General features: G+C 47.1%; 2 protein-coding genes and 1 long non-coding RNA gene across 18 annotated transcripts in view; 1 reads left to right on the forward strand and 2 right to left on the reverse strand.

Annotated features, from left to right (window-relative positions):
• Positions 1-2,181: 2,181 nt before the first annotated feature.
• RPE (ribulose-5-phosphate-3-epimerase) lies at positions 2,182-4,637 on the reverse strand. Of its 3 annotated transcripts, none has more exons than XM_064433718.1 (6): positions 4,406-4,637; positions 4,204-4,283; positions 3,985-4,124; positions 3,280-3,414; positions 3,067-3,153; positions 2,182-2,694 (listed from the first exon to the last, which is right to left on the reverse strand). In XM_064433718.1, the coding sequence occupies exons 1-6, from the start codon at positions 4,600-4,602 to the stop codon at positions 2,683-2,685; spliced, it is 651 nt and encodes a 216-aa protein (XP_064289788.1). In that variant the 5' UTR covers positions 4,603-4,637; the 3' UTR covers positions 2,182-2,682. The 3 variants fall into 3 exon arrangements, with proteins under 3 accessions (XP_064289788.1, XP_064289787.1, XP_064289790.1); XM_064433717.1 differs by having other exon boundaries at positions 2,182-2,698; positions 4,406-4,628; XM_064433720.1 differs by having other exon boundaries at positions 2,182-2,698; positions 4,417-4,615.
• Positions 4,638-4,902: 265 nt separating this feature from the next.
• Positions 4,903-16,890, reverse strand: part of UNC80 (unc-80 homolog, NALCN channel complex subunit) — a 129,751-nt gene continuing 117,763 nt past the window's right edge. For all 14 annotated transcript variants that reach the window (XM_064433648.1, XM_064433642.1, XM_064433647.1 and 11 more), the window contains 4 exons: positions 10,952-11,033; positions 10,362-10,473; positions 9,074-9,264; positions 4,903-8,086 (listed from right to left, as the gene is read on the reverse strand). In XM_064433648.1, coding sequence (XP_064289718.1) covers positions 7,817-8,086; positions 9,074-9,264; positions 10,362-10,473; positions 10,952-11,033 — 655 coding nt within the window. In that variant the 3' untranslated portion in view covers positions 4,903-7,816. The remainder of the gene's footprint in view (positions 8,087-9,073; positions 9,265-10,361; positions 10,474-10,951; positions 11,034-16,890) is intronic.
• Positions 10,467-15,924, forward strand: LOC135308569 (uncharacterized). The gene is made up of 2 exons (XR_010368965.1): positions 10,467-12,338; positions 13,212-15,924. It is a non-coding gene; the product is annotated as an uncharacterized LOC135308569 (long non-coding RNA).

Genomic DNA, 16,890 nt, shown 5'->3' on the forward strand with positions numbered 1-16,890 from the left:
TTTGAAACGCTTCATCTCTGCATCCAGGATCTTAATGGCATGTAAGTACAAATAAGAATTTTTAAACCCTATTAAAACTAAGCTCTGTGTGTGTCTCCTGCAGTGTTTTATCTCCCTCAGGGCTGTGGGCTGTACCACCCTGTGCAGCATATGTGCAAGCCCAGCGTGACTTGGCTCTGTCCAAGTAGTTTTCATCCTGTTTTCCAGTTCAGAGAGACCTGTGCTGTCAGATCACTCTGGACCACTCTAGACCACATGCCTCAATACACCAGGCTGTGCTCTCCCTTATTGCTGAATCCTTATCAGAGGATTGCAGCTTCTCATGGGTCTGGGGTTTATTCAGCCCTGGGGAGAGCATACAAGCAGCTCTCTGGGTTTTCATGTCACACCTATTTCCAGTCCTGGGACTCAAGGCTTGTTACCGAGTACAGGAAGACAGGCCTAAACAGGCCCCAGAGAGATCACTTCAGTAAATGGACACAGGTGAAAAACTGGAACAGTCTTAAGCATTAAAGAACAAGAATCATTCATCACTGTGATTTCCTGGACATGGTCACTAACAGATTTAACCTTAGAGGTGCAAAAGCTGTTGCAGCAGGAGTCACCTGCATAAACCCACTTGAGTGGGAATCAGACAGAAGCAATTAAGTAATTTTACTTTGTGAGTGTAAGATCTCTCCCACAGGACTCCTAACCCCAAGAGTCAGTGCAAGTGCAAACTTACCATCCTTCAAACAATTACAAAATGGCTACAGCCTATGAAGAGAGAACATACCTTCCACAAAGCCTAGTACCATCAATTAACTAGCACAACTTGGATGTCACCCCGAAATTAATTAGGAAAAAAGCAAAACCAGTTTGATTATCCTTTCAATCCGGCTTACACTCAACTGCAGGAGGTCAGTATACTACAGCTGTTGTCCTACTGCTTTCAACAGCATGAAAAGCCAGACTGCACATCCTGAACTAGCATTTTCATTTCAGCCTGCATTTTAGCTACCAGAGCCATGACTGTTTGTCCATGCATACACTAAACTCTACACTGGTTCTTTCCAGAAGCATGGATAAGCTACTCTAACACACAACAGCCCTTAGGACTACAGCCTCCATGGCCAAGCTTGCCTTTGGCAAACCTCTTCTGAAATACCTCTCAGTACAGTAGGTCCACACAACTCCATTTTTCTTGTGCTTGTTCCCAAATGGCGTTGCAAGTGGAAACAGGAAGCAACTTTTGTTCACCTAAACCACAATTAACCACACAGAAAAAAAAAAAAAGTGGCAGTTCAGCAATTTGAGACACTCCTGTAGAGTGTCTGAACCAGCCCTAGCTCGTGCTGCTCACCAAGGCAGTGCCCCTTGCTGTGGGCACCTCACAGGGCCTGGGCTCCCAGGGGCTGCAGCAGCCCTGGCACTGCCTCAGCAGCTGCTGCAAAGAGAACAGAGCTGACTGTGGCCCTGTGGAAACTGCAGCTGCTGAGCCTCCTGGCCTGGCCCCCCAAGGCAGCAGACTGTCTGCAACCCTTCTGTCATTGCAACTTAAAGGGAAAAATGCCACACAGAATACCATGAAATATTTAAGAGCCAGCAGTGCTAATTAGAGCCATGGGAGACAGGTCTGCCTAAAAATGGCCTGCTCAGTCTTCCTCCAGTGCACTGTAGCTCACCTTTCACGTGCCCAAACAGGCCAGGCCTGTGCACACAGCAAAGGAAGGACTGATGACTGTTTGGTGCCACAAACTGTTTTACAGATCCATCTCCAGGCATTTCAATCCACATGTCTCTTCAGCAGCTACCCTTTCTGTATGTTACCACCTTAATCATTTACTCAGACACATGTACAAACCACAGAGATTGTTGCTTTAATACTCCTCAGACGAGTAAAAACCTTTTTCTTGCTGCACATTCTTCTGAGGAATTCCATCAGTTCCAGGAATTTCAGACACAGCTGTCTTAACTGGCTATTTGAAAGGTAAGTGAGGAGATATTCCCCACTTCTGTGGTCTGGTAAAGATGCTGCACTGACTTATCTGATGCTGGATTTCTGTAGGAAAAGTACTTCCACTGCAACAGAGGCAAAGGACAGGAACATTTCTACCATCAGTGGGATTTTTTTAGCCCTCTTAAGCTGCCTTTTCCCTAAACTTACTCCTGAACCCACTTATTTATGACAGTCAGCTTCAAGAACTTAACACACCAAGGAAGGGGTGTTTAATGCAGTAGTGGAAAAAGTTTTGTAGGAATGCACAGATCAAATGACAAAATACAGACAGCAGAAGGCAGTTTGATTAAGAGTCTTCCACAAGAGAGATTCTTGTGGTGATGCTACACTCTTCTAGCAAGCAACAAACTGACTGTAATTCAATCCAGCCAGCATTAGAGGTTGTGCCACAAAATTAGCCTCCACAAAATCAAGAGACAGGTTCAAACCATTTCATTTCCAACCCTGAAAGACAGCCAGGATGTTTCCCACTGCTGCTTGCTTCATTGCAGTGAAGGAATGCTTCCTCTGTTCAGCAGCAAGAAATTTCTGTAGTTGGTGTTGGCCAGAGCCTCTGGAACAGGGCTTGGGCAAGTCTCATCGATCCAGGCTGCGCTTCTGGGCTGCTTCCGAGCACACGTTCCTGAGCAGGTTGATCACAGACCTGGGGTCTGCGCTCTTCATGATAGCACTGCCAGACACAATCATATTGGCACCTGCCTGGGGACAGCAGACACTGCTCAGCCACATGGAACACAGCCTGCCTGCAAACTGCTGCGACACAGGTGGTGTACTCCTAACTGCAACCCCAAATCAAGTTCAGAAAACACAGCTCTTCCCCAGATTTCTTCATCACATTGCTCCTATTTACGTCAACATAAAAGAAACAAACTTCTTTAGCTTAGGGGAGGCTTCAATAGCCACTATTTTTAAAAAGGTACAAAATTAGACCTAAAAAAGATTTTGATATTAAATGTGTTTTACGGCTCCCTCTGAAAACTAAAAATTTTTCCTAAGCTTTATTTTCTGGGAGTTGATAAGTGTCTCAGCACAGTGACTGAGAATGCTGCTCTGCTGCAACCTCTTACCTCTGCACACTTATGGATGGTGTCAGGCCCCACTCCTCCATCTACTTCTATATCCAGGGAGGGAAACTGTGTCCTGAGCCACTGAACCTGAGGAAACATAAAAGGCTGAGCACTGCCACCCTACAGCTTCTCACACATCTAGACAAGGTTTACTACTCACTACTGTTAATTAGCTTTTAGCTCAATAAATAATGAAAGAGAAACATAGTTTACCTTTGGCATCATGTCTTCCATAAATTTCTGTCCTCCGAACCCAGGTTCTACCGTCATCACCAAAGCCATGTCTATCTGATTGGCCCAAGGTGCCAAGTGTTCAACTGTAGTGCCAGGCTTGATGGCCAAGCCAACCTGCAGGAAGGGAAGCCAAATCCAAGTGCATGTCAGGGCAAGACTGGCCTGACCTCAGTACAGATTCCTAGGAAGTAATTACACAACTGTGTAATGGCAGGAAGAACAGGCTTCTTTATTTAAAAATTCCAGATTTTTTTCACTAAAATTGAAGACTGACTTCATGCACAGTGTGTTAGAGCTGCATGTGCCAATCCTAGATCCCGGAAGTGGCCACAATGAGTTTTCCATAATATTATGGAATCAAAATACCTCGAGGTAGAAGGAACCTACAAGGCTCGAAGTCAACTCCTGGCCCTGCACAGACACCCCACCAACCTCACCCTGTGACCCAGAGCAGTGTGCAAACACTCCTGGAGCTCTGGCAGCCTGGGGGCTGTGACCATTCCCTGGGGAGCCTGTCCAGTGCCCGACCACCCTCTGGGAGAAGAACCTTTTCCTGATATCCAGCCCAAACCTCCCCTGACACAGCTGCAGCTCATTCCCTCGGGTCCTATCCCTGGTGACCGCAGAGAACCGGCCAGCAAGGCAGCTGTTAGTTAAGCAGAGCGCAGCGTGTACTCCCCTCACCTTCATCCCGTTCTCCCGAATGTCCTTTATCAGCGCCCCGGGGTTGTCCGTCGCCTCTAGATGGAAGGTGTACTGGTTCGCACCAGCCACGGCCATGGGCTTCACCCACTGCTCTGGCGCGGCCACCATCATGTGCATGTCTGCAAGGGGACAGCGAGCGGGCAGCGGGGCCGGCTCCCGCCGCCGGGGGGGCAGCGCCCCGCAGCACCCGGCCCTTACCGAAGAACGGCTCCTGGCCCAGCCGCTTGCGCAGGCTCTCCACGACGGGATGGCCGAAGGTGATGTTCGGGACGAAGTGTCTTGGGGCCGAAGAGAGAGACGCGCCCGCCCGCAGGTTACCCCGTGCGGCCGGGAGGAGCGGGCCGCTCCGCCCGCACCCCGCGCCCCCGGCCCGGCCGCTCCCGCCCGTCCCCGGCGTTACCCGTCCATTACATCCAGGTGCAGGTAGTCGGCCCCGCAGTCCAGCATGCGGCTGCACTCGGCGCCCAGCGCCGCCAGGTCGCTGTTGAGGATGGAGGGACCGATCCGACACCCCGACGCCATGGCTGCGGCCGCGGCTGCTGCCGGGACGGAGGGCGGGCCGGCCGCGCGGGGAGGGCCGGGGCGGCGCCCCGCCATCTTGGGCCGCCGCTCCGCCCGCGCTGAGGCGGCGCCGGCCCCACCCTCGGTGCCAAAATCGCGGAAACAATAATAATAACAATAATAGTAGTAATGACCCTTGTGTAGGTGACTTTAAGTTCCCAGCCAGGTGTATTTTGTCGCCCCCCAAGCACAGTTCCAGCCCCGCGCCGGGCCTGCGAGCAGATGGGTAAACATTAACAAGCGCCGTCGGCATCCCGGAAGAAAACCGCTCATGGAAACCCTTCAGAGCGCCAGGCACCCACCGCGTTACGCAAGAGGCTCACACACAGAACTCTGTCCTTTGCCGTCGTTCCTTTGTATTTAATCCTCGGGACAACGTTTGCGTAAAATGCTGAGGCAACGGGACCGACTGACGCGCGGACAGGACAGGCAGAGCCGGACATTGCCGGGCACGACACGCGGCCAACACTATGTACATAAAGCAGCATCGGGTGCCTTCACAGCAGAAATAATAATAATAAATAAATGGTACGGAGACGCGGGAGGACAGCACAAACCAGCTAAAGTACTCGGTATGGCACTCATCATTAAATGACGGCATTAAATGCAACTGGTACGGCGGTAGAACGCGTGGGAGGGCAGGCTGAGGGGCTGGCCTGTCTGTGCCACCTCTGAACCATCATCCCACAAAAGCAAAGCCAGCTGCACAGCCGCCTGGACAACACTAAGTTGCAGATTACATCCTTTATAAGTTGCATTGATTTCTAGGAGGGTAGACATTAAAAAGAGGCATTTTAGTCCTTACTATGGCTTACTACTGTGGATTCACCTGTGACAGTGGAAACTTGAAAGTTATATACATGGAATGAAATGAAGTAAATCACAGTTATTTTGTCATCTCTAGAGCAGAGTGCTGTGGAAAGGCCTCTACTTTTCACTAAGGAAGATGCTTCCTCCTTTTCTGCAGAAAAGGTCACTCTAAAGTGCACCCTGAATGCTGTGTGTGTTGTGTCCCAGCCATTTACTCAGCTCATGTCTGAAGCTTTCCTCCCCCCAGACTGCCAGTGACCAAGCCTACCTTGGGACTTGAAAGTGAAGCAGTGGGGTTTTTTCTCATTTGTGCGTCAGTGTTAATAATAAAACTTAACATCTGTAATTCAGCAATTCTTGGAGTGACCTCTGAGCTAGGAGCTAATCTAAAGCAGCAGCCTACAGGTAGCTGGCACAGGCTCCAGTGCACTAAGGAGATAAAAGCAGTACAGCATGTTTTGATCAGCAGAGGAAACAGTTTGTTATCCAGGACATCTGCTGGGACATTGTCACCTCTCTTCCAAGACCAAGAAGCCCTTGGAGCTGCATTAGAACACCACCTGTACATTATATAGCCCCATGTACATGGGGGATAGAGGTGGTGCACTATGAAAATAGTTGGTTTTTCAGCCCTGCTGTTCCCACGACATGCTGAGATTCTCTTACCAATGGAGTGGTAGCAGAGCATGCTCAGCACCTGGGACAAAAATGGCTTTTGCTCTCTTCAGAGGTTTAATGTGAGTGATTTCCCTGCCCAGACTGGTGGGCAGAGCTCCTGTCCAATGCAAGCATTTGGCAAATGCCAGGCAGTGCAGCCTGAGGCTCCGTGGGCTTCCAGGCTGAAACCTGCTGCCGGGTGTGTGGTTAATGGTCCCAGCCCCAGGAAAAAAAACCTCTGGGCTGCACTACAGCAGCAAGGAGCTGGCTGGGCAGAGCAGTGCTTCCACAGCCATTGAGAGCCCGTGAGAGAGAGCAGGTCCTTTCTTTGGAGATGGCTAGAAGGACACCATTTCCCTCCTGGGTAAGGCTGGTTTGTGATTGTGTGCCCAAACTGCAGGCCCTCAGGAGCCAAAGTGGTAATGAGCACAGTTTAGATACTCTCAGGATGATCCAAAACGTTTTCCTCTGCACAACAATGACATGATTATAAACTCCACTTAGTCTAGCATGAGCCAGAAAAGGCAGTGTATGATTCCCAAGGGTCTCTTTGGGCATTGCTGATGATTTCATGGTTTGTTTCACAGCTATTTTGCAGTTTGCCTGTCAGCAGCTAATGGCTAAATTCACATTTCAGTGTAATTCCATGATGCTGCAGAAAAACCCTTTAACTCAGCTGTGACTTCAGCTGATCCCCCCAGGGATCTCCACCTTCCATAAATGTTACATACATTCAGTACTTGCAGCCATGAATGTTACATACATAAAATGGAACCTTTTAAAATACAATCTCAGCATGCCAAAAATAGATTCTTTCATCAAGTTTCTGCCCTGCAATATCCATCTTTTGTTTACAATGTACATATATATTTATATATATATATAGTAACATGAAAATACCATATATAAATATTTACTTTAAATCCCTCTACGTACATCCAACAGCATCAGGGGAGCAGTTGCTTGGGGCCAGAAGGTCCACGCATTCCAGATGCAGTTTCTTGGAGTATTTTTTTAAACTCTGGAGATGAATAGCTCAGCACACTAAAGCAGGACAGTGTGGGTTATTTATACCACCTGCAGACCACTCAGCCCCTGCCCATCTGTGTCTGTGGACAGCACATGCATTCCTGCTTAGGCTATATACTGTATTTAGTTTTACAGAGCAAATATTTTTGTAGCACAAGGGCAATATTTTACAGAGTGGAATGGAACTAACAGACAAAAGTAAACTCAACTAAAGTCTGCAGTGCCAAAAAACAAAAATCTAATGGTGCATATTGTTGCTCTGCATGTTAGAAACAATGGTCCCAGGCTTGAGAAAATCAAGCTTTGGATTGGTACTTTCTGTCACTGTTTTCAAGGTGCAGGAGCCTTGGATTCAGCTGCTGTGTAGCCCTCCTCTCAAAAACACTACAAAAATAAATCTCAGGCACAGTCTCAGAAGAGACTTCTCTGTCTCACACAGTCCAACAGCCCATACCCAGTGAGGCTGCTGAGCACAGTACATGGCTGCCAGATCAGGGCTCTCTGGACCACGTTTGCCTACACACCCTTCTCCTGAGAATTCTGTACCAATTCTTGGTTCCTGTGGTCCTGCCCTGAACTGAAAAGAGATCTCACAAATAGAAATTCGCCAGCCTATAGCAACCAACCGGCTGATAGCTATTTCCTGCTCTAGGATAATAAAGTGCTCTTGTTTTAATTAGTTACTATTTAGCAGGGACCTCTAAGGAAAGGTAAACCCTTCCTTCCTCCTCCCGCTCCTGCACTTCCCCAGGAGTTAAACATGGGATTCATCCAGGTCCACGTCGGTCTCGCCGAGCTCCACGTGCGCGAAGCTGAAGCGCGTGGCCAGCAGAGGGTTCTCCGTGCCCGTGTCCTCGCTGATGTGCAGGACAGTGTCCCCGTGCTGCAGCAGGCTCGTGGTCTCCAGGCCCGCGAAGTCCTCGGTGTCGGAGAGCTGCGGGGGCGGCGTGCCCTGCGCCGTGGCTGCCCGGGGTTCCGAGCCCTCCTCCTCCTCCTTCTGCTCCTCGGCAGAGAGTGCCTCGCTCTGCAGTTGAGCACAGCTGGTGGTCAGGCTCAGAGAAACAGGAGGGACAGGGGGGAAGAAAGGAAAGGAAGGTCTGTAAAGTATTTTCTACCATAAAGAAGCAGGCACTTGCAGATTATAAATCCCTTAAAATTATGCCTAACAATATATTTTTGCATTTACATCAAAGATCGGAAAGGTTATCTGATTTGAGTCATTAACACTTCCTCATTTCATCTTTTTTAGCATATGGCTTCAAACGGAGGGTAGGTTTACGTGAGATATTAGGAAAAGTCTGAGGAAAAGTCTGAGGAAGTCTGAGGAAAAATACTGAGGATAGTGAGGCACTGGAAAAGGTTTCCCAGAGAAGCTGTGGCTGTCCCATCCCTAGGAGTGTTCAAGGCCAGGCTGGATGGGCTTGGAGCAACCTGGGATAGTGGAAGGGGGTGGAATGAGTCCAAACCATTCTGTGATTCATTCTCTGATTCTGAAGACAGAGATCATTAATTTGTGCATGGCAAAGGACATAACCTCAAAGGACACTGGATATCTGGGCATATAAAAGTGATCTCAGTGTCACTGATGTGTTGAAGGGATGACTGGGATTGTCCCTGCACCATCCTCAGTGGGGACCAACACAGAAAACTGCTGGACAAGCAATTTCTTTTGCAATGTGATGCCTAAACAGTCCAGAGGCTTTGATGGATTCCTTCCATAAGGGGACACCTCTCAGGGAGCAAGCTGTGCAAACCTGCTGAGGACAGCTTGCCTTGGTGATGAGGTGCACAAGGACACTGTATGTGATGGGAAGATGGAAAGGGAAGATGCAGAAAATGTATTTTCAAATTAAGACTTGTTGCATAGAGCTGGAGGGGAATGGCTTTACAGAAGCAGGGGCTTGACAGCAGAGTTTGCTGTCTTTACCCTCCTGCCGGCTTTCATCACAGCGCTGTACTGCAGCCCCATGCCGGGAGGGACACGGGCACAGAGCCAGCAGTGTCACGTTACCTGGCTGTGCAGATCAGCCACGACGATGGCAGGCGAGGACGTCAGCACAGGTTTGCCGAGGGGCTCCTGCTGGCCGGCGGCCTGGGGGCTGCTGCGGCTGCAGCCCGGCTGCTGCGCCGGCGGCTCCGCGGCGCTCCCCGGGGCTGCCTCGGGCTGCGCCTCCGTGAACGTCACCGAGCGCTTCTGCTCCGCTGCAGGGCACGAAGCCCGGGAAACTCGGGGTTAGGTTTGGGAAGAAATACACAGAAAAGAGAGGGAGTCCCTGGGGGTTTTACAGCTGAGACAGGATTTGTCTGATTGGCATCTAATCTAAAAGTCTTTTATCCTGGGTTTCCACTGCAGCCACAGCAGGACTCTGCCAGCACGCCTATCCTTGTCATGGCTTGGTGAGAAAAATACCACCCATAAAATCTTTCCATTCCAGAAGAATACACTAAGCTGAATTGCCATGTGATACTCTCAAATGTAAAAGAAGAACTGGCGTGCAAAAAAGATAGGAGAATTGCCCAAGGTTTTGCTGAAAATTGAGAAAAAAAAGTGCAACAGATAACCCCTCATTCCCGCAGACTAAGTCCACTAGCCAGGAATAACAGAAGAGCACTGAGTAAAGACAGCTAGACTAAAAATTTAACAGTAAAGCTGATATTCCCATTCCTGCTTTTAATTATTTTTTGTTAATTTTTTTGCTTCAAACATCTCCAGCAGTGGTGTTGCCCCAGCACACTCCTGCTGAAACCCAGCAAGTTCACAAGTAACTTTGCTATTGGAGATGTTTCCTCCAAAGCTCAGTGCTCACTTCAAATGGTAAAGAATACAGCCACCTGCTCAGCTTGGCAGTGCTGACTCCTGGAAACATAGAGCACAGACTGGAACAGTCCTACATTCGTATCCACATACGCTCCTTAGAGCTCTGCTAAGCCTATGATGGGACACATCCTTCTTTCTACTACTCTCAGTAGCATCTTCCAGATTGGCACATCTGGAGGTTTTGGATGAGGCACCCTGACTAGAGGAAACCCATCCCCTAAATTCTCTATAACTCTTGGAAACAAGATAATTCATTGCCCATGTCCTGTTTAACTGTGAAAACCTCTGGAGAAACCATCAAAGTGTTTTGAAGGGGTCGATTTCTGACAGGAAAAAATATAAAGCTGCTGGGACTTCACTTTAATATAAGCTACGAACATATATATATATAACATAAGCTACTATTGCTTTAATCTCAAACCACAGCATTTTCTGCTTTCCAGTGAGGAGTGGTGGCTCTGGAAATGCAGCAGTGCCCTACCACAAGGTTTAGGCTTCGGCTGGATGCTCCGTCTGGTGGTTGAAAGCCGAGCTCCGTGACGGCTCCGCGGCTCCGTTTGAGTCTTCTGACGGGACAGCAGCGGCCGTCGAAGCTGAGCATTGGAACAGAGAGTCAGGCTGGTGTATGGTCACACACTGCACAGCTCCTTCTCTGAAAGGAGGACACATCACTGCTCTCTGTACCTCTGGTGTCCCCCCACTCTACTTTTATGTGTTTGAAGGTCTCCATGGCTCACATTTCCTTCATATGAACTGGGCTTTTCAGTTTCAACACTGAATGTAATGCAGGGCAGGCTGTGTGACCACAGTAATAAGAAAAAAGCCTGCAGAGGACAAGACCGAGGAATTGAAAACAAAGGGCACCTCCTCTCTCAGGGACTTGCCTGGCTTCACACCTACGATTTGTGCTATGGCCCCTGCTAAGTCAAGGGACTGCCCTAGTACAGCAAAAATTAGGTAGAAGTGACACATCCCATCCACACATCATGTCCAAACAGCCCCGTACAAGACAAGCCAAACCAAACCCCACAGCAGGAGAGAAGGTTTGCTCACTGCTGCCCATGTCCTCACCTGCCGCAGGCCTCTCTTCCGCCCCAGGGGCTGCTGCAGGAGGAGGTTCTGCTGTCCTGGCTCGCTCTGCACACTCGCCACCCTGTTAGATGTTGACAGCATTAGGCCAAGGAGAGAAGCACGCTGCATAACTAGTGGGTGTCCTGGCAATTGGGACTAAAGTAAATAAATAAACAAGAGATCGACCAACCACTAATGGCACAGTCACTTCAAAGAGCAGCACTATCTTTGAAGGATGGGAGGGGACATGTCTGTTGGGTTGTGGCTTCCGGGGCTTAGGAAAGGGTGGGAGGTGGAGTCATGGTATTCAGGACTTGGCCACGCACAGGTAGCATCCAAATATAAATAACTGCAGATTTCAGTTTTCAGTCATTGATTGATGCATCCCACTGAGCAGCACTCACTTCTCTGCATCCTTTGCCACATCAGTGAAGGCAGGAACATCAGCTTCCTAGCTCAAAAGCCTTCTTGTTTGCTTTTCCTTTATTCAAGGACAATGTTGTAAAAGCTATTTTTTATCTTCCTAAACAAGACTCCATGGCCTCATCACAATTTTGTCATCTGGTTTTAATTTCAATTTAAGTCAACAAACAAAAAACAAACGCAAAGTGACAAAGGATCCATTCACATAATGGATGCATGAGTTATGTGAACAAGGCCCCGCACTCAACACTTGCAGCCTCAAGTATTTTTGTGACTAACAAACAAAAGAGACAAGTAAACAGAAACTAGATAGATAGATAGATAGATAGACAGACACATCTTTTGGTTTTTAATATACTGGCACAAAATATCTGAAAACCTGCAGTAGAGGAAACTTTAGCAATAAAACAAACTCAGCTATGTACCATCTCATACTACCATTCAACTGACCATTCAACCTACTTAATATAAAAATACCAGCCTCCCCTCATTTTTATCAAAGCACTGTATTTCTCCAAACACTGGATATTTAGCAGTCACAAAACACTTTAGCTGAGAGACTTATGACTACAGTAGTCACTAATAGTTAAGACAGACTTCTTTTAACTCAGGCAGCTAATTTTTTTTAAGCCAGACTGGAATCCACTGAGCGATGTTTCCTATTTAAGCAACTTCCAGCTACAGCTGGTATGCAAAGTGTTCAAGATTCAGTATTGCAATCCATTTTGTCTTTGGCTTTGCATTAATCTAAAGGAAAACAACATTCTTTTGTCTAGATGCTTCCTTGGATCTGCCTGGAGTCTGTCAGTACCACCAAGAGAATGAAGGCTTAATCACCTGTCTGTTCAGGGCTGGAGGAAGAAGACAAACCTAGGGACATGGTCAGACAAGACATGGAGGATGGCTTTGCCTTCTGAGCAGTTCAGTCTTCACTTTGGCAGAAGTTACCAATTGTCCTTACAAGGTTTGGTGGAACAGAACATGGAGGGGTTCCTGCTCTGCTTTGGGGCTGTTGGGGTTTAGGATTTTTCCTTTTGTTTCTTTCTCTCACGGAATTTTGTCCCATCTGTCACTAAGAAACCATAACAACCAATACTTAGGAGAGACAAGAGAAGTTTCCATGGGAAGGGTGCAGCTGGCCACTCTCCTAACTGAGAGGTTTCTCTTGGAGAGGCAGAGGTACCACAAGAACTGGGCTGGGAAAAAGATCTGGTGGCTCCTGGCTCTCTGGGCTTCGGAGGAGGACAGTGGAGCTGCTGCCTGGGGAGGGAATTCACCACTGCCAGCCCTGCCCTGTTCTCTCTTACTCCAGCTGAGCGTTTGCTCATGAGAGCAGCCATTGAACTGGGACTTTACTGGTGCCCGGTCTCACTGGAAAGGATCCTTGCCATGTCTTTGGGTGCCTCAGGAGAAAAGATGGGGACCCCAACCCCCTCCCCCTGCCTGGAGGGTGCCTGTGGAGGAGCCCTGCTGCTGATGCCTTGGGCTTCTTTTGCTGCACTCTAACCCACACTCCTGCCTGCCAGGACACCCCACGGCAGCTGCTGCAGCTGTGGACTTTGGAGTTTCCAAAGTTGCCTCTTGTTTGGCACCCTGGGCGAGCATATCTTTGCCTAAAAGCCACTTAACTTCAAAGTTATAATAATTCAGAGGGAAGTGGGTCATATTTTCCATTCCAAAGGAGGTTCCCACCTCCTCTGGCAGGCACTGGTCTTTCAAACCAAGATGGGGCAAAGTCTGGTTACTTGATCTGAAGGCCTTATTCCTTCCTCCCTTTCATTTAAACTAAAGCCAGACTTTGCACTGAACCATATCCATGTGTTTATCACTTCTCCAGGGGAGACAGTGGGAAACTTCGAGGAGAGAGACATTTTGGGACCCTGAAGATGTTTATCTTTTGATTGACAGACTACAGCCGAATAATCTGGGCTTGCCCTCAGCAATCTCACCACAGCTGCACTGCCTTGGAAAAAGAGGAAAAGCTTCAGCAAGCTCAAAGCCAAAAAAACCAAGATACATTTGAGTCCTTTTCTTCCTTAGACAGGTCTTCCAAATGAAATCACCAGTCCCTGGAACATATATCCCAGCTTTTCCATAGCATATTGACATGCTTTACATAGCAAGCATCCTAAACACCACACAAACACCTGCCTAGGGATAAGCAGAGCCCTTAGAGTTACCTCCTATTAGCAGGAATATGTTCTTAAATCAGACAGTGACTGCAGCACATATGACTAGTAATTTCAAAAGCATCACATCATTCCTTATTAAATCAGAGACTGCACTTAAATTAGTCTTTATATTTGTGATCCAGACTACTTGAAATTGCTTGGTGGATATTGTTAATCTTCTATTTCTAGGATTACATAAGAACTTATTCTTCTGAGTTTCTAGAAGTTTTTACAGTGGTTACCACTATGTGAATGAAGAAGGAATTAAAATCTGAAACAAGCTCACTTCACATGTGATATGAAAACACTAGGAAAAGGCCTTAGATAACAGGTAAACATGGACTGTGTGAGGGCACAGAGGCTATACACAAGATAAAAACTATTCCCATGCACTGGAGACAAACAATAGGCAAGGAAAAAAAAGCTGGACTTCTTGTCTTCCTGCTGGAATCTGGGATTTTCAGCCACAAGTGAAATTAGTTAAGTGAGCTGGTGGATGTTCACTTCCAGTACTGAATCATTACACAAATTGGTATAATTTGGGATGACCTTACAAGCTAAAACTGCAGATACCTGTTGCAGGGAAATGGTGAACCTGAGTGCAGCTGAGTTTTGCAGAGCTGCCTGTGGACAACACAGTCCTGCTGTGGCTGTCTTTTGGCTCTCTATCCCCACATTTAGAAGAAGGAAAGAGAGAGAAAGAGAATGCTAAAGACCACAGACAAGTTACTGAATTTTCAGCTATAAGTTTTCTCTTCATGAGAGTTTGTGAGGGTTTCTTTTCACATCAAAGAACAGAACTACCCATCCTGTTGCTGTGAAAAGGAACATGGCAGCAGAAGGTTGGCTCTGTGCAGCCTGCCCTCCCTCCTTTTCTGTCTCTCCTTGTTTACCAGCCCTGACCAGGAATACACTGTTCTTCTGAGCCAAGGAACCCCAAATGAAGTCCCTTTTCAGCTGACTGTATATTTCCCCCCCACCCATGGCACTGTGATCTTAAGAACAGTTTTTCTGAAGGACATAAGCCACATTTATTTGGGAATTAGAAACAAGATTTTTTTTTTCCTGCCCAACACAAAGATGCTCTGTCATTCTGAGTATCTCTGTCAGGGGTTTATTTGCACACTAATGTTGCTCCCATTATACAGGGCAGAAGTGAGCCAAAGATCAAACCAACCCAAGTTTATGGATGCATGTTGCCAGCTCTACAAGGAATGACACATAGTGGGGGCCAAAACAAACTTTGTCAGGTTGGCAAGTAAAAGAAGTGATGCTCAAGAAGAAAACCTAACCATACAGGCAAAGGAAAAAAAAAACAAAAACCAAACAAACAAAGAAACAACAAACAAAAAACCAAACCAAACAAAAACAACCCAACAAAACAAAGGAAGCAACAAGTCTCAATGTCTGTTAAAGAGATGTAAATGCTTGCCACACCATCATGGTAGAGCATACACACTTTGTGTCCTTAGACATATGAATGAGAAGGTTGGTGAACAAAGGCAGTGGAGAATGGGTTAAATATATTGTATTTCCAGACACATCCTAGCCCAGTTAGCATTAAATCTGCTGCTGCAATTGCCCTGGCGATGTGGATTCAATCTGATTTTTCCTGTTAGGAGCCATTAAGTTAGGATAGGCACAAACACTACAGGGAAATGTGTTTGTGCAACAGATTTCCATTACAGTGGCTTCACCTTCTCCCTTTCTGATTTGGGAAAATATCCTGTCCTCTCAGATTATAACCACAACAGATCAAGATGCTCCTCAGCCCTGCACCCCAAGCTGGCTGAGCACTTCAGTGTCACTTCTCCCCTTCCTGCCTTCCCTGCTTTTCTCCAAGGCTGTGTCTAATTGCTATAGAACAACGGGAAACAGACTTTATTATTTCTGTATGTGTCACAATTTGTTTAATTTATTTAAGACTCCTACCTTCCAAAAGGGTCTAATCCCTAGTAAATATTGTTTCTTTATCTCAGTTATGATTAAACATCAGCTTATGAATTTAGGTGACTCTAAAACATTATCATTGTGCGCCAAAATCAAAGCTACATAAGAAAAACTCAAGCCTACTTTATTCAGAACTAATGTTCTTGAATGTAAAAACAAATTAACACTGCCCTATAATCCCCACAGTAAAATAAGCTTTTGCAACATCTGCTTTATTACTGCTGTCCTTTGGAGGAAGATTCCAGTTTTCACATTTAACAATGCAGTTGGAACATCTTTTCCTCCTCACAGAGATCTAACCTAATCTTTCTAGACATATTTGCAGTGTCTTCATTCCTTCTTAAGGCTTGCAGCCCTGGTGCCCGTCCTTAAGACATTAGTGCCTGCTCCCTGAAGAGGATAATAAACCTCAGCAGAACTGACTGCCAAGTGCATCTGCTCACCCATTTGCTTTAGATCTCTGTACCACTGAGCAGGATGGAGGACAGTGTCCTGGTCCCTAGAGGAAAATGTTTGTGACAGGAATTAATAGGAACCCATTGTGCAGCTGATGACATTTCAGGGCTCAGAATGAAATATTGTGTTTGAACACAGTTGTTGACTTAGGTGCCTCATAGTGCTTAGCCTCACCACTGTAATTAGGAGTGGCTACCCCCTACTTAACAAGATGAAAACATTTCAAAACCAGCACTGCTGTAACCAAGCATCAGGTCATTATGGCCTTAGCTCAGATACAGACATTTTATCCTCTTCAAAACCTGTGGTGAGTTTTTAGTGCTGCTAAAGGGACAACATGGAAGTTCTTTGACTGAATGATTTCTCTTCACCTCTTTAGCTCAAGGGCCATGCAGTCCATCTTACTTTGTCAGAAAAGCAGGTAACAGCACTCCTGCCTCTGCCAAGAAGCTGAAGTCTTTTCCTAACCCACCACAGCCCAGTCTGCCAGAGCAGGGCTCACACACACGAAGGACACCGTGTTGCATGGAATGAGCTCATTGTGGTGACAGCACTGATGAGAAACTCTCCTTTTGTCAGCTCAGGAGAGTGAACAAACAAACACAGCAGCCTGTCCCCCTCCCAAAAAGCTACTACCAACATGGAAACCCAAGCTAATGTGACAGAAACCATCCACACAAACGCCTCTCAACATATCCACAGCTTCCACTGGTGCAGGAATGAAATAGCAAGTTACCCTCCGTGTTGCCAATGTTCTCCTGGGAGGAAAGAGAGATGCTCTTGGGACTAACAACAGCTCTCCAGCCTCAAGAGGATGGGTTGAGAGGCAGGAGCACAGCAGCAGGGCAGGGAGAATGATTAACATGATGGATCTGGGTGTTAAAGGTGCAGCCTTCCCTTCTAAGTTCACTCCTGACCCGTTTGTGTTTGTTCCCCTGT

The sequence above is a fragment of the Passer domesticus genome, chromosome 10, assembly GCF_036417665.1.
Source record: "Passer domesticus isolate bPasDom1 chromosome 10, bPasDom1.hap1, whole genome shotgun sequence".
Classification (NCBI taxonomy): domain Eukaryota; kingdom Metazoa; phylum Chordata; class Aves; order Passeriformes; family Passeridae; genus Passer; species Passer domesticus.